General features: G+C 46.2%; 1 protein-coding gene across 1 annotated transcript in view; it reads left to right on the top strand.

The window, feature by feature from the left end:
- Positions 1 to 18,093, top strand: part of LOC138452990 (zinc finger protein 879-like) — a 171,212-nt gene that overhangs the window by 80,331 nt on the left and 72,788 nt on the right. Inside the window, exon 6 of the mRNA XM_069605376.1 lies at positions 12,456 to 12,593. Coding sequence (XP_069461477.1) covers positions 12,456 to 12,593 — 138 coding nt within the window. The remainder of the gene's footprint in view (positions 1 to 12,455; positions 12,594 to 18,093) is intronic.

Raw genomic sequence — 18,093 nt, 5'->3', positions numbered from 1 at the left:
GTCTGACGCGGCCACAGCACCAGAGGCTCCATAGCCAGGGCGAACAGGAGCAGTGATAGGGGGCATCCCTGGTGCGTTCCCCTGCCTAACGGGAAGGATCTAGAGGGCCACCCATTGACCCTAACTTCCGCGAGTGGGGAATTGTAAAGTAATTGCACCCATTTCAAAAAGGACTCCCCGAACCCCATCCTACGCATGATCTCCCAAAGGCTCCCTCAAATCACATAGTCGAACGCCTTCTCGAAGTCGATCGCCAGAAGGGCGAGGGGAGCATCTAAGATCGGGGCTCGTTCCAGAAGTAGGTAAAGTCTCTGTATGTTCATGCGTGTAGATTTACCTGGCATGAAACCGCATTGATCGGGGTGGACCAGCGAAGGCATAACTGTCTACAACCTGGTAGCCAGGATTTTTGCAGGGATCTTGGCCTCACCGTTAATCAAAGAGATAGGCCTGTATGAGGCTCATCGTTCTGGGGGTTTCCCCGGTTTCGGGATCACCACTATGTTGGCTCTATGTAGGTCCAGGGGGCGGGGGGGATTCCCTGGTCTCTACTATGAAAAAACATTTCCTGGAGGATGGGTGTCATGGTTTCACCACCCAGTGTTTTCCAGGTCTCCACCGGGAAGCCATTTGGGCCTGGTGTTCTCCCGGAGTGTAACTGGGCTATGGCATCTGCTATCTCAGAATCAGTCAGATCTTTGTCTAATTGGGCACGTTGTACGTCTGATAGGTGAGGGATCGCAATACCATTCAGTATGGAGGGATCATCGGTTCAGCTGGGCCCTCAGAGTGCTGCATAGTAGTCTGCGAATGCCTCTGCTATATCGGAATCCCCCTGCACCAGTTTGTGTTGTGCATTCCTAATCTCCCTAACGTGTCTGTGGCCCTCATCTCTTTTCTAGCCAGGCCATCATCTTGCCCGCCTTGTCACCCTGTTCATACATGCGTGCCCGTGCCGTTTCATGTGTGTGTTTAGCATTGTCCAGCGCTACGTTTCAGAGAGATTCTTTGGCATTCAGAAGGGATTGGTGCATGTCTGGAGTGGTATGCAATACATAGCATGTTTCCCAGTTGCTTCCTGCACTTTCCTGAGTTGTTCCTTCTTCTTTGCCGATGTCCAGGAGATGCTTTCTCCCCGGAGCACTGTTTTATAGGCTCCCCACAGCACAGTGGGATTATCTACCGTGGGGGAATTGGTTTCAAAGTACTCAGTGGTTTTCCCATGGATGTGATCCACAAAGTCCGGGAACCCAAGGTAGTAGTTATTCAGCCTCCACGTGTTGGGGGGGTTAGAGGGAGGTTGGGCCTGTTCGTGTTCAATTCTATCAGCAGGGCGGAGCAGTCCGAGATGCCTCGGGGTAATATTGTTTCGTTAGATACCCTGTGCGACTCTAGTGCTGGAAGAAGGAAATAATCCAGTCTGGATAGCGAGGCGTGGACCCCAGAGTGGCACGAGTAACACTGCTAGTGTGGGAGTAGTTAACTCCATATATCACAGAGACCCATTGTTGCCTTTCAGGGTAACCTGTTTACGTCCACCATCCAGCACAACTTTAAGGTTCTCCATGGATGGCAATGAGACCCAGTTAAACTGGCTAAAATGTTTCAGGGCTCGTCCCCGCTCTGCCCTCGGGTCTGCGGACAGCAGGCCACCTGGTTCCACACGTGGTGGGATTTGCCAGTGATTCTGACTTATTGGGCGGAGGTCCTCAGTTGGATGAAAGAAATCACAGGGGTCTCCCTGGAACAAGACCCCATCCAGAACCTGCTGGGAGTCCCCCCTGCAGAGGGTGCAGAAGGGAGGTTCCCAAGATTGTGGGAATCAATGCTTTCGGTTGGGCACGGTAGCACTAGGGCAAAAGTGGAAGTCCCTGGGAGCCCCAGTTAAAGTGGTCTGGGAACAGAAACTTGGGGACATTTACACAATGGAGAGGCTGACGGCCATCGTACATGATCAAATGGGAACAATTCATGAAGAGTGGGATTCTTTGATTGGTAAATGAGAAGCATGATGAGAGTTTGGGTGGAGGGGGATATCCAGCTGGTGTGGGGCGGGGGTCCAGGAACCCTGAGAGATGAGCGGGAGGAAGCTCCACTGCCTGAGGCTTAGAACTTCCTATAGGATTACAACAATTATTCACGCGTAGAGCTGGTTCACACCTGGTCATGTATATGCACAGTGGTATCATTTAAGTTCATGCATATCTGATTCTGGGTTGTTTATTTAAGAAAACATCTTTTGTGTTTTTGGGAGCTGGGGGAGATTTTTTCTGTTGTTATTGTGGTTGTTTCGCTATGAGTCCCATGCTGTAACTGAATACTGCTGGACAAAATGACAATAAATGAAGTTTTTTAAAAAAATGCTCTGGATATAGAGCCTTATGTACATACTTTCACAATTTCATCTGAGTAGAGTAATATAACCATTGAAAGGAACATTTGAATAACGCTGTTCTTTGCAAGATATCACACAAGAAGGGTCAATCAACAGAGTACTAAGGCTTCTCACCTTCGAAAGTCATCACAACTGGCACAAAAGCAGCAGTCAAATCATGTAAAATTGCCCTCAAACGCTTCAGGTTTTGGTGTTCAGCGAGCAACCAGGGCTGAACCTTCCCTGAATGACAGCACCAATCTTGACATCCCCTTTTGCACTGCAGGCCAATGTGTGTGGGTCCTGAACTGTCCTCCGTGCTCTGCGGCCTACGGCCTCTTTTTACTATATTATTCACAAGAAAAGGGGACCAGCCATACTGATGGATTCCAACAGAGATCTTAGTGACTTGATAGTGAACCCCCAAAAAATGAAAATTGACCTGTAAAACGGGGACTAGTGTAGGACAATCAAACAGTTGCATAATTATGAACCTCTTTCCCATCTGGTGCATGAACACAAAAAGAGGCACTGTGGCTCCCTTTCTGATTTTGTTCCATAGATCAATTCTCTTGTGTTTCTGATGGAATTTACTGTTGACAAGAGGTATTGTTGAAAAGGAAACACATTTGTAGTGGGGAATCCATGTGCCGATTTTGTAATGATAAAGGGGCAATAGAAACCGCAAGGCATTTACTTTTGGTGTGTTCAGCCCTGGACGTGCAAATGATGGCGAATGGCGTAAAAAGTTGCTGCACAAAATAAATTGGGTAGACACAGAGAGTTTATGGAAAAAGTGTTTGAGCGCCAACCTTCCGTCAGTAGGGATTGCAGTGGCAGGATTCTTGGATTCTCTGACGTTGGGTGCCCCACCAGGTATTAAGGAGAATGCAGTCTAATAGATGGATTCTAAATCGTTTTTAATCTTTTTTAAAAAAATCATATTGAATGTTTATGGTGATTTATTCTTGGTGCTGTCTTTTATCGCTATGGAAGTGCATTAATTCACTGGTGGATTTTAAGGATGGTGTTAATTTTTTTTGTGAGAGTATAGGATCACTCTTATGCAATTGTTCACTTTTAAAATGCTGTGTACTTCCTCATTTTTATCTTGTTTCCTCTTTTTCGTGATGACTGGTTGAATTGTAAAAGGCTTTTTTCTTTTTAAAAGAAAAATTATAAAAAATTATAAAAAATAAAAAAATGAATTGGGCTGTTGACGAATGTGGAATAGTGTATTGGCTAGTGACTGTTTCACCCCCTTATTTGTATGTTTACGAAGTTGGTCTGCTATTTGCAGTACAATTTAATTGTGCATCGTGGTTGAGGACTATATGTTACGACTGGCCTCCAACGCGGTTTGTTATGGAACCGCTGGCGGCTTCAACCGAGGTTGAGGCTTTGTGCATCCAACATGGCGCCTGTGCTCGGAGTTAACGGTCTAGTTGTTAGGACGACGGGAGAGAAACTCTGCCTCCCATCCCGGAAACAGTACATGAATCCATGACTCCTGGACAACAACGCGTTGCTACTGGTGTCGGAGGCTTCGCTCCGGGAGTTGCCGTTGGTGACCTTACGTTAGTATTACTGAATTACTTTTCTAACTACTAACCCATAATTTCTTTCTTTACGCATTGGAGCAGGGAAGCTCCACCCCTCCTACCATATACGCTCGCATTGCTGACTCCCTTCGGCCATCGAACACGGCGTTCTTCATCCGCTCTTGTAAGCTACTTTGTTCCATATTGGGTTACCGGACTTATAGGTTGGGCCTCTCCTCTTCTAAACTTTGATCTCCTTTCTTTATCCCTCCGAAGAATACCAGCTTTCCAGCGTTCGATCTCGCTCCATTTTAGAGACCCCCCCTGGGAGTCCATCTCAGGGGCACACACGCATACAAGCAGCGGTAGGGATACTCTCCACATACCTCTTTTTTCTAATCTTATTCCTAATTTGCCTCATTAATACATATCCTTCTGTCTACCCCTTAGAGATTGGAAACCTTCTACCAAAAAAACAATTCCTACCAATCGCTCCCGGTGGCTCTCAACCAGGTACTGCTACCACCACCAAAAAACTCATAGGAAGTCCACTGTCATCACCTTAGTTAATTTTCTATTCTTTTATTCCCAGTTCACCCTGAGAGGAGACCACTTACCTACCTGCAAAAAGCATCATCCCGCAAGACCAGTGAGAGATTGATCCAACTCCACATCCTGCGCTCCCTACCTGCAACCAGGTTTTCTTCCCCAAGAGGGTTTCCCGGGAGCCTCCTTTCGGTGCCTGACTTGGAAGGTGTCAGAAGCGGGTTCCTGGTAGACCTTTCTATTCTACATCTCATAACGAAGACAAGGCAGGCATTGTTGTCTTGTTTATGCCGGCGAGTTTGCATGTGGGGTCTCTCCAGAAGAGATAACCAGTTGAAACATTACAGATAGCAACGCCAGTTTATTCTGGAGAACGCACAGGCGAAACAGCTACAACAGATGATGGCCGCCATGCAGACCCTTTCCGCAGAGGTCCAACAGTTAAAGTTAGAGAATACTGCATTGCGGCAACAAGGAGGACATTCAGCTCGGACCTCAGAAGTCCCTCCAGGGCCTTTACCAGGCGGTCGCTTTGACGGCAATCCCCAAGCCGTGAAAGAATTCCTAGAATTATGCACAGTGCAGTTTGCCTTTAAAGCAGCCTTTTGTAACGCTCACCTGATTCCCGTAGAGGCGCCGGTCTTGACTGGGCGTATACCGTATCTTCAAAGGTGATGTGTAACACACGGCTGGCTCTTTGGGCTGGACCTCTGTGCACTGTATGTCTGACTCGAAGGGTAAGATGTCTTAGGTAAGTGAACGCCGTGCTCTCCATCTGCCTCGGGGCAGGGTGCTGTAACCAGTTTCTTCACTGGATAAGGGGAGCAGGCCTCTTGACTTCAGAGGACTGCTGTCCATCGTTTACTGCACGAACGGTAAGTTTCGAGTAATTCTAATGCCTTTAAAGTCTTTAGTAATGTTGTTTCTTGTTTTGCAGGGTTCCGGCGATGGCGGATGACGGGCTGAAGTGAGTTGAAGATGGAGCCCGTGTGATGAATAGAAGCGCCTGGAAGCACGTAAGTAAGCGCTTGTTGCCTGCTTCACGATGCGCTCTAACTGTCTTTTTATTTTGCAGGTACAAGTTCGGAGCGGCTGCAGGGTGCCGGAATACCCACTGGGTTAGATGTGGAAAGGAGTAATGGCACAAGAGTATTAAAGTTCCCCAATGTCTTTAAACGCACCTTGTTTTGTCTTTCAGATGCGGGATGCAGCGCCGAAGGCCTCCGGAGCGTGCGAAGAGTTGGTAAGCTTTTGTCTTTCAGATGCCGGAATGCAGTGTGAAGACCTCCGGAGCGCACGAAGAGTAGGTAAGCCTTTGTCTTTCAGATGCCAGAATGTAGCGCGAGGCGTTGGTGACAGCCGATGGACCAGGTAAGTGAAGAGCTGTCACTGAAGACCGTAATGCTAACCTGTTCTTTCTTGTCTTTATAGGTGTTGCTGAAGACTGGATTCAGGATGGTAAGCCTTTTTCCTTAGGCCCAGGATCAGATGCAGAAGACACAATGAGCGTTCTGCTGCAGAGGATGCAGAATAACGCAAAGCAAGATTCATCCATCGGGTGTGGTTTAAATAGCCTCCTGTAGTGCTTAGGTGTCTCCTTCCACAGCCACGCCTAGGTAAGAAAAGAGTTCCTGCTTTCCAGAAGAGTTCCAGTGTTCTGAATCTAGGGAGTGGCTCCTGCCCCACCCAACAGGAAAAGTAGTTCCAAACAGAAGAGGATCAGAGGCTCAACTGGCAGGCAAGTAAGCAGCATGGTCTGCTGCAGGTAAGTCCACCCAAGCATTATGAGCCCGGCGCTTCCAGCGCTGGGACTGGGCATATTTATGAGCCTGGTGCCACTGGCGCCAGGACTGGGTCCAAAAGGTCCCAATTGGGACTGGTTGGCACTCGGAACCTGGGTTATGGATCTGCTTCCAAGGGAGTTGGGAAAACCCTGACCTTTTGGAAGCAGAGATCATGACACCTTTTTTCCCAACGGACAGAGACAGTGGGCCATATGATTGCACAAATGACAGGAGCAGCTTTAGCATGGGCCACTCCCTTAGTCACCAATAATAATCCCATTTTGGACTCCTATCTGGCATTTTGTAACAGTGTCTGCAGCATGTTCAGTAGACAAGAGGTGGTGTTCGCCTCTCAGGAAAGGCTCCTTGATTTAAAACAAGGGAACCTAGATATCCTGACCTATATTACTACCTTTAAAAGGATGGCCGCCGACACCTCGTGGGCGGACGATGCATTGATAACCCTCTTTAGAAGGGGATTATCGGAAGATCTAAAAGAAGAGGTGTCTCGAGTCCCGAGACCTTCCAATTTGGCTGAATACATTGCACTAGTGATGCAGTTAGACTATAGGCTCCAGGAAAGGAACAGAGAAAAACGAAAGGGAAAGAACCCTAGATACCATATGGAATTCCTCTCTTCTCCCCATAAACCAAATACTAGCGAGGAACCCATGCAATTAGGAAACGCAAGGGGTCCTCTCTCTCCGGAAGAACGAGCCCGGAGAAGATCACAAGGATTATGTATGTATTGCGGGTCAAGCAGCCATACTGTTAAAGAATGTACGGTGGCACCCCCGAGGAAACCGGGAAACGCCAGCACCCGACCGTAAAGGGGACAACGGCTTTGGGTTCCTCAGCAGCTATTAGTCCCCTTCCGAATTTCACTATCACTCCTTCTACCCTTGCAGATGGAAACACCATGATTACTTTATGTATTTCGTTGGCTTGGGATAATGTTTATCTTGTCAATGTTCCCGCTTTAATAGACAGTGGAGCCGCGGGCAAGTTTATTGACGATGTGTGGGCAAAAAAACATGGAATCCCACGCACTACCAAGACCATAGCCATCCCAGTGGAAAGCGTGGACGGCAGCCCTCTTATATCTGGGCCCATTAAGGATCACACAAGAGCCTTAAAGATGACGGTGGCCTCCCATCATGAGAACATTGAGTTAGACATCATTAAGATCGCCCATTACCCGGTAATTTTAGGGATCCCGTAGTTAAGGGTCCATAAACCCTATGTTAATTTTTTTTTTAGGTTCCGAACAGTGTGTTCACGGTCACCTCGCATCTAACCCCACTCCACAGAATCCTGAGCAGGAAATGGGAATTGCCAATACCATGTTTAACGAAATCTCCTCCTAACCTGCAGAATACCAATCATTTCGTTCTATCTTTTCTCAGTCTGAGTTTTCAGAACTTCCCCCTCACCGGAGGGACGATTGTGCGATAGACCTTATCCCAGATCGTCCACTTCCTTTTGGTAGAATGTACATTCTATCAGCCAAACAAAAAGGAAGTCCTAAAAGAATATCTACACACATATAAAAAACGGTCTGATCTCTGAATCCACTTCCCCCGCAGCTGCCTCACTATTTTTTATACCAAAAAAGGACACCACAGAGCTCCGTCCTTGCATCGACTTTCGGGGTTTAAACAAGATCACCATCCCAGACAGGTACCCCATGCCTCTCACCCCAGATATATTAGAAGCGGTTCAAGGAGCCAAAGTTTACACCAAGCTTGACCTAAGAGGACCCTACCACTTGATTCGTATTAAGGCTGGAGATGAATGGAAAACGGCTTTTCGCACCCTGTTTGGTCATTACCAATATCGAGTCATGCCGTTTGGACTTATGAATGCTCCAGCTGTCTTTCAAAGATTTATGGACCACATTTTTGCAGATATCAACTTACATTATGTTATCATTTATCTGGATGACATATTGATTTTTTCCTCCTCCTGGGAAGAACATGTTTCACATGTAAAGGAAGTTCTAAATCGGCTACAACAAAACCATCTATTCCGTAAGTTGGAAAAGTGTGAATTTCACAAGACCACCATCTCATACCTAGGCTACGTTCTTTCTCAACAAGGCATTGCTATGGATCCTGTTAAGATATCAGCAATCACGGAATGGCCCTCTCCCCGATCTGTCAAGGACATCCAAAGATTTTTAGGTTTCGCCAACTTTTACAGACGATTCATTCCACATTTCTCCTTGCTGACCAAAGCCTTAACACATCTGCTAAAAAAGAGACTCCATTCGTTTGGGCCCCTGAGACACATAGATCGTTTGAACAACTCAAGATCCTCTTTACCCAGGCTCCTATTCTAATGGTACCGGATCAACGACGACGATTCATTGTGGAGTCCGACGCATCACAGTATGCCTTAGGGGCCGTCCTACTTCAACCAGGCGAACAGAATATAGAAAGACCAGTGTCTTATTTATCCAAGACTCTTTTGCCGGCTGAGCTCAACTACACAGTGTTGGAGAAAGAACTCCTAGCCATTAAACGGGCTTTTGAGGAATGGCGCCACCTTCTCCTAGGGGCCCAACATCCTATAGAGGTCAGAACAGACCATCACAACCTCCGAACTTTACAATACACACAAACCTGCAATAGCAGGCAGGCTCGGTGGGCCCATTTTTTTTCTCCGTATCGAATAAAATTCACCTTTATTCCAGGAAACACCAATCTGAAGGCCGATGCTTTATCAAGAAAGACTCCTCAAGAAAGGGTCCCTTTTAAACCCGAACCTATGTTCCCAAGAGCAATATTTGTACCCGTAGTTCATTTCTTCCTACAAAAACTGGAGGACAAGTCCAGAGACCTCGAGATCCTAGACTGTAACCTACTAGCAACTCATGGATTGACAAGAAGCCAAGGTTTTCTATTCAAAGGAGAAAAGGTCTACGTTCCTGATACCGATCTCCAAAAAGAAGTGTTACGACTTTGCCATGATTCACAGGCAGCAGGACATTGAGGATTTACTAATACCCTTGAACTCATTGAGAGACATTTTTGGTGGCCTACTGTACGTACTGATGTACGAGACTATATTTCTTCCTGCACCGTCTGCCTACAGACCAAGTCACCTCGAAATTCCCCCTTAGGGGAATTGGGTGCCCCTCCACTACCGGTCAGACCCTGGCTGATAATCTCTACAGATTTCATTGTGGACTTACCCCGTACCAAAGGGTGTACCACCATCATGGTCACCATCGACAGTTGAACTAAAATGGCTCATTTTATCCCCTTGGCTACTATTCCCTCAGCAGCACTCATGGCACGGATCTTTTTGGAACGCATCTTCTCCCTTCACGGCCTTCCGGAAACTATCATTTCCGATAGAGGACCGCAGTATACGTCAAGGTATTGGAAGCAAATCTGTCAGGTTTTGGGAATCTTGAGAGCATTAAGTTCCGGCTTTCACCCGCAAACCAACGGGCAAACGGAGCGAATAAACCAGACCCTGGAAGGGTACCTACGCTGTTATATCTCTTCGGCCCAAGACAATTGGAAGGATCTGCTACCCTTAGCGGAATTCGCCTATAACAATGCCACACATTCTTCCATCAGAGCCATTCCCTTCTTTTGCACTTATGGATTTCATCCTAGTTTTTCCTCTGATGGCTTCTTCCCTTACCAAATTCCAGGATATAGAGGGATTGATTGATACCATTCAACAAGGCCACATCAAAGCAGGTCTGACCCTACAAGAAGCCCAGACCAGAAGCAAGAAGCAGGCCGATAAACATCGAACTCCTACTCCGCAATTCAACATTGGGGGCCATGTCTGGCTGGCCAGCAAATTTCTCCCCAGGCAACTCGTTCCCTCTAAGCTGTCACCCAAATATTTCGGTCCTTTTCCCATTATCGCCAGATTCGGGCCTGTGGCTTTCAAGCTTAAGCTCCCTAGGTCTTGGAGTCGCATCCATCCCACCTTTCACGTCTCACAGCTGAAGCCAGATGTATGCAATCAGTTCCATCAAACTGCATGCGGTTCTCCCCCTCCTGTGATAACGGACTCAGGTCCGGAATATGAGATCTCTGGGATCTGTGATTCCTGTTACCATAGAGGGGTTCTCCAATACCTGGTGGACTGGAAGGGTTATTCTCCTTCCGACCCTTCCTGGGAACCTGCATCTGCGGTTCATGCACCGCGTCTGGTTCGTGCCTTTTATCGTTTCCACCCGGGTAAGCCGGGGTTTTCCTTCCTTAGGAGGGGGCATACTGTTACGACTGGCCTCCGACGCGATTTGTTATGGAACCGTTGGCGGCTTCAACCGAGGTTGAGGCTTTGTGCATCCAACATGGCGCCTGTGCTCGGAGTTAACGGTCTAGTTGTTAGGACGAGAGACGGGAGAGAAACTCCGCCTCCCATCCCGGAAACAGTACAAGAATCCATGACTCCTGGACAACAACGCGTTGCTACTGTTGTCAGAGGCTTTGCTCCGTGAGTTGCCGTCGGTGACCTTACGTTACTATTACTGAATTACTTTTCAATCTACTAACCCATAATTTCTTTCTTTACACATTCGAGCAGGGAAGCTCCACCCCTCCTACCATCTACGCTCGCGCTGCCGACTCCCTTCGGCCATCGAGCGCGGCGTTCTTCATCCGCTCTTGTAATCTACTTTGTTCCATATTGGGTTACCGGATTTATAGGTCGGGCCTCTCCTCTTCTAAACTTTTATCTCCTTTCTTTATCCCTCCGAAGAATACCAGCTTTCCAGCGTTCGATCTCGCTCCATTTCAGAGACCCCCCTGGGAGTCCATCTCAGAGGCACACACGCATACCAGCAGCGGTAGGGATACTGCCCACATACCTCTTTTTTCTAACCTTATTCCTAATTTCCCTCATTAATACATATCCTTCTGTCTACCCCTTAAAGATTGGAAACCTTCTACCAAAAAACCAGTTTCTACCAATCGCTCCCGGTGGCTCTCAACCAGGTACTGCTACCACCACCAAAAAACTCATAGGAAGTCCACTGTCATCACCTTAGTTAATTTTCTATTCTTTTATTCCCAGTTCACCCTGAGTCCGACACTTCGTAGGAGACCACTTACCTACCTGCAAAAAGCATCATCACGCAAGACCAGTGAGAGATTGATCCAGCTCAACATCCTCTGCTCCCTACCTGCGACCGGGTTTTCTTCCCCAAGAGGGTCTCCCGGGAGCCTCCTTTCGGCGCCTGAGTTGGAAGGTGTCTGAAGCAGGTTCCAGGTAGACCTTTCTATTCTACATCTCAGAACGAAGACAAGGTAGGCATTGTTGTCTTGTTTATGCCGGCGAGTTTGCATGTGGGGTCTCTCCAGAAGAGATAACCAGTTGAAACATTACACTATATTTATAAAAGGCTATTATATTAGCCAAATACATTTATTTTTTTCAAAAACATTGTGCCTTATGAGGCTTGTCCATTGTTACCTGCATCTGGAATTGAGTTAGCACCTATGAGACGCACAAATAAAGTTAGATAATAAATTATGTAAGGTCATAAATTATTGATCTTTATTGAAGACAAATGTTGAATCCTTCTTTGCCAACACGGGTCAGACATGTAGCACCCTCCGCCAACTCTTTAGATTTGCTCAGTGTGTGAAAAAATCACCAAGTCTAATTCATTGTTCAATGTTTCACAGGTTCACCACCCGCCGCTGCCACTAGGAAGGCCTCTATGAGCACTGGCGCTCATCACGCCACATGGCTACAGACTGCAGATTTTCCTGGCAAATCAATAGTAGTAGCACATGAGGATCTTCCATGTAACATCTAGTAATGACCGACAGTCATTTCCAGTTGTGTGCAGGATAAAAGAAGCATTTGCTTGGTTTTAGTTGGCGGTGCTGGTCAGAGAGTTATGTTTTCTATACAAAAGCAATCATCTTGTGCCTGTGTATCATTTAGAATAATCATCTGGATTGCACGTGTTGCCCTTTTTCTTTCAACATTCATACTGCACTGATTGTGTTTTAATTTAAATAAACACCATAGATAATATAATGTCAGTAACAATTACAACCCCATCCTGTGACTTTTTGACCCTTTGAAATGTCTAAATGCAGCGAAGAACTGTTTCTCTTAACCATCATATCTTATCGCTGAACTGAAATGTGAGGCTTTTGCCTAGAAGTGAAGAGTCTTTTGGGTTAATGTCCTATCCTTTTTCAGCTCTGTTATGTTCCATCCTAGCTCATCTGGATGCTACATCTACCCTTACTGTAAATGTCAAGCAAGAAGCAGCCTTGTGCCCTACAGAGGAAGAAGACCAATATTCGTCAGCTCTGCAGGAATCACAAAGGGAAAATTATGCTTTCTGCCCTGACACAAGTGAGTGTGACATGATGCTTAAATATGGCAAGTGAGGGCTGGCTTAAGGGGGCAGGTGGGCCTCCATGTCTCACTGGGGATATTCTTTGTTTTCATTGTTTTATAACTGATTATTCTATCAGCAATCTGTGCCCATATACTGTTACAGGCACATTCAGAAAGACTTGTCATGGGGTGGCTCCCTGTACCTGGTTTTTCTCTAACTCTGAGCCGAAAGGATGACCTCTTCTGTGGGAGTAATTGGCCTCTCCTGTGCTGTGGCTGGTTGGTAGTCCTTTTGTTTGAGCGCCATAGTCTTTCCCGCCCAGCTGCATTTGTGCTAGTTTGCTGACAGCTTCCCAATGACAGAATTGCGACCACAAAAAATGCAGCAACAATTGCTGAGTGCTGGGAGCTGTTAAAAAATGAATGGTATATGGGAAAAAAGTTACTCAAATGCGCCAGTTCTTTAAGAAATAAAAGGTTTCTGTTAAGTGAGTCAAAGTTTATTGACACGATCTTCAATTCATAGTTGTTATGCAGAAATCAATTCTGGGGAATGGATAACTGCAAACTTGAAGCGTCGCAAATCTAGTGAAGAAGCAGCATTGCTGTGAAGTCATTTGGTGGCATAAATGATGAGCTTTATTCCTACCCAGGCACACTATTGGGCATTGGGCATTGGGAGCATAGTACCAAATACAGCTTTACTTTTTATCGTGTAAGAATGAAGTTGCGTGAAGTAGCTTGCAATCTATGCAGCAAAGGTACTGTCCTCGATGCATGAACCCCAATGGCTGGAGAAATAAAACAAAATCTGCATCAAAGGGAATTGGCGAATATGGGTGAGGGTTAGGGGGGCGGAGTAAGAATACCAGAAGTACATCTGGTGATGGGAAGATTACTAAATACTTCCCCCAGTATCCCTACGGAGTAACGCTGCCAATCGTTTCAAACAGGCAGAGTGCCTAATTGATGATGGGGCAGCAACTATAAACCAAACTCACTCGACTCTTCATTTCTAAGATAGTGTATTGTGAGGGACCCGAGGGCTTCCTCACTTCTTTCTCACCATCATGCTCTGCTCAGTTGGCCAGGGAAGGCTCATGACTCTTGTATTGTATTGTTTATTTATATAGTCCCTATACACATGGGAGTGTTTCAAAGCGCTCAAGGAGGGTGGTGTACAGGTGGAAAAACGAGTCGCTCAGAGTCCTTGAAATTCTGAGACGATAATAGCCTATACAGGCCAAGTAAGTGCGTAAATACAATTAACAAATTGAGACATAGGCCTATTTGCTAACAGCGATTCTGCAGTTTTACAAGTGCAATTCAACCCTGGTAGTGTAGATGCGAGGGAGGATCACCTGTGTTGGGGAGACTTTGGGAATGGTGGGAGGACATCCTTGGGTGAGACTGTCAGGAATAAGACCACTAAGAGGCATGCAAGACACTCTGTGTCCGCCGAGACACCGTCCAGAAATAAGCCGCCAGTCAGTTCCCAAACTCGAGGAGCTGCGAAACAGCAAGGACGGGCCATGTTGTACATACCATTTACGTCATGTTGGAAGCTGACCTGGAGACGTCTTGCATCGTTCCTGGCTCGTTGTCATAGTAGCAAAAGGAACATGCCTCTCTGCTCATGTGACCTACGGTCACGTGTTTCTAAGTAAATAAAGACTGCCTCCAACTTCGGTTGGCGCTTCTAATTGACGTTCTTTTGCTTCCTTGCTACGTTTTCCTGTTTCAAATCTTGTCTCCTATGCTCATTGACCTCAGCTATGTTGTTCACGGACTTCTTTCGTCTCATCCTTCTGCCTCTTGTTTTCACCCAGCTTGCCTCACAGACTGTTTGTTTTACCCTCTGTACTACGCCGCCCGCACTGTTCCCAGGACTTTGCCTGTTTTCCGGACTGCTTTGAATTATGCATTGTACCTTGTCTGTTCCATTCAACCACCCGGCTACACCTTGCCTCACGGACTGCTTGCCTTTCCGCTTTCTGCTTCACGGATTCCCCAGACTTCATGTGAACTTCCACGGCATTCATCTTCCCAGCACTTGGACTAGAGACGCTTTGCTGACTAGTGCTGTTAAACGTCCGCGTGCCGTCGGGAATAGGGAATTGCTGGATCTTGGACACTGGTCAACCTTAGGCGTCCTCGAGCCGTCGGGGTAGGCTGTGGAAACATATTGGACTTCCAGGACTGCTCATCTCCTGTTCTTTCACTGGTAAGAGAATCCTGAATATTATAGAAACAATGGTTTTACGTTATTTGCAATTCAGTAATTACAGCAGGGTTTTGTTGTTCCAGGGCTGTACTTCCCACATCAGACTTAATACCGGGGCACCTTACCATCTGATCTACATTACCCAGTATCCTACATGGGCCATTACTTCCTTTCTGAGGTTGGTTAGCTACTGTTTTGGTTCTTGGGGTTTCGGTTTAACTTGAGAAAGCATACACATTTGTTCGCTTCTCCAACAGGTGTGTCGTGGGTCTGTGTCCCACTTTCTGACTGTTTGACCCCTCTGTCTGTTCTTACATCCGCAGCAGTTTACTAACCTTTACTCTTCTAAACTGCTCATCTCCAGTGACAACAAAGATCTTAGCTCCCCCTATTCCAACGAGAAATAAGAAAAATATCACAATTAATAATCTCAGACCTTTTCTCGAACCCCGGTAGTCACCTTCATTTCTGTCTAACCCTGAGGAACAAGTAGAGCAGTAAAATAAAACTATCGATATCGCCATTGCACCTTTGAACATGTGCAAAAGTAAACCGATTGCGCATGTGAACACCTGGTTCACCTGTAAACTTAAAGACCTTAGAAAAGAAAAAAGAGAACACAAAGCCACATGGAAAAGCAACCCATCTACCACCAATAAAGAAACCCTTTTAAAAATGACTGCCAATTACAAAGATGAAATCCTAGCAGCCAAACATAATTCCTACAATGATAGGATTGATAAGGCCAGTTCCAGCACCCGCAAACTCTTTGTCATCCTCAGAGACCTTGAATCACCTACCCCCCCAACCCCCCCCCCACAGACCTTTGAGTCATGGATCAAACTTAGTGCACGAAAATCCAGATGGCACTTGCCAATAAAATTACAATGCTCCAAAATAAAATCGCTGACAAAAAACGTATCCTTCCATCGCAAGATAATTCCCTAAAACAACTCCCTAATACTCCCATCTCCACGCAAATATTTAAATTCACCCCAAGAAGTACTAAAAATCATACATTCCCTCAAACCTTCCAATTGCCAAGGAGACTCTAGCCCAGCTGCTGTCATTAAGGACGCAGCAAGCATCCTCGCCCGCTTCATTACATCTCTGATTAACGCCTCCTTCCATACCTGCACTTTTCCAACCAACCTGAAGAATTCATGGGTGCTACCACTGCCCAAAAAAACATCCCTTGACCCGAACAAACCTACTAACGTAAGACCCATTACCACGGTCCCATTCTTGTTAAAGATCCTAGATAAAGCAGCCTACAATCAAATACAACTTTTTGTGGAGACTAACAAACTACTAGGTCTCCGTCAGTCAGTCTTCAAGCCGCAACATGGCACTGAATCATCATTGATTGACCTGAAAATGCAAATTGACGACCTAAAAGACAAAGGCAACTCAGCCCTCCTGCTTCTCCTGGATCGATCAGCTGCCTTTGATTTGGTTGAGCACAAGATCCTATGCAACCAGCTCTCCTCCACATCACACTTCTCCGCTCCAGGAGTTTGTTGAACATGAATTACTGCTAGATAAACTCCAGTCAGGATTTCGACCAAAATTCGGAACCGAGACAGCCCTCCTAGTAGTACAGGGTGAATTACTGAAGGCCGCGGATCAGGAGGAGCTCACACTTTTGGTGATGCTGGATCTGTCCGCAGCTTTTGATACATTGAATCACGAAATCCTCTTAGAACGACTACAGGAGGTAGGAAGAGTCTCGGATTCAGCATTGAAATGGTTTAAGTCTTTTTTGACTAACCGTCAGCAGCGTGTGAGACTGGGAGAGTTCTTGTCGAACCTTACCTGTTTAAGCTGTGGAGTTCTACAGGGATCCTCTTTGTCACCACTATTTAACTTATATATTCAACCCCTCCTGGAAATCCTTAGACGGTATGGGTTGGATTTCCATTCATATGCCGATGACGCCCAGATATTCCTGCAAATTACTAATTTTCAGGAAGCGTTTAGCAAACTGGAGACAATGTTTGATAGAGGTAAGCAGCTGGATGTCAAAGAACTATTTACAGCTCAACGCTGCTAAGACCGAACTCCTATTATTCGGTCCTAAACATCTGCTGACAGCTGCTAAAAAATTGCCTGTACCAACACTGCTGGGCAAAAATCTTCAATTTGCTTAGAAAATTTGGGATGTATGTGGCAAGAAGATCTGGGGAGTGAAATACAGGTGGGAGCTAAAACCAAAGCAGTCTACTTTGTCCTGAGAATGCTACGCCAAGCACTTCCTTATATTCCTAATGAGGCTCATGCCGCTGTGGTAGGGGCATTAACTAGTGCCCACCTTGACTATCGTAACAGTCAATTGATGGGCATCCCTTCCAAACAACTTCATTGACTTCAGAGAGCCCAGAATGCGGCCATTAGACTGATATTTAAGTTAGGCAAATTTACCCATGTATCATCTTATCGGAGAGAGCTACATTGGCTCTCAATTGCCGACCGTATCAAATTTAGAACGGCCTGCATTATTTTTAAATGTATTAATGGCATTGCCCCTCTGTACCTGAGAGAGCTAATTCAGCTTTATCACCTAGTAAGACAATTACGCTCCAGTGACAGTCATCCTCTGGTCATTCCCCATTCAGTTTGTACCTCTAGAGGTGACAGACGATTTTCTGTCTTCGGCCCTAGGCTGTGGAACTCTCTACCTTTGCAACTTAGGACCATGAGCTCTCTTCTGCAATTCCGCCGAGCACTGAAAACCTTTCTTTTTAGGTAGATAGCCCTGCTTTTTTGGGGGGGGATCTGTTTCAATCTATATATTCTACCACTGTTGTCATCTGCGCCAAAATACGATTATGTTTGTCACGTGCACATTACAAATGAAAACAATCAAAAATCAAATCAAAGCCACAGCATAGATTAAGTCATTCCCAAGTAACCAGTCGATGAGAGTATTCTCGGCATCAGCGGCTGCAACACCGATCCCTATCACATGCGGAGTCCCACAAGGATTGTGTGCATCACCGACCATGTACAATGCATTTACCAAACCATTGTTTGATGACCAGGACTACATGGGTGTCACCTACACGAACTATGCTGATGACACCTGTTAGGAAAGATTTCGTAATTGTAGGTAATTTTCCTTCCATGTGGCAACCCCTAAACTTTTTGCTGTTGTTTTTCACCTTGTTCTTGACTTTGCCAGAGAAGTGCAGCCTTCTGCTGCACTCCTCTGGGCTTTCGCTCCTTTTCTTACGGGGAAACTGACATGCCCTTAAGACAGTCAGTACCGGGGAACGCTGTTTCCCGTAGTTT

This window comes from Ambystoma mexicanum, chromosome 4p (assembly GCF_040938575.1).
Source record: "Ambystoma mexicanum isolate Mex_15411 chromosome 4p, UKY_AmexF1_1, whole genome shotgun sequence".
Classification (NCBI taxonomy): Eukaryota; Metazoa; Chordata; class Amphibia; order Caudata; family Ambystomatidae; genus Ambystoma; species Ambystoma mexicanum.
The sequence above is the reverse complement of the archived record's forward strand: the minus strand, read 5'-3'. Positions and strand labels throughout refer to the sequence as shown.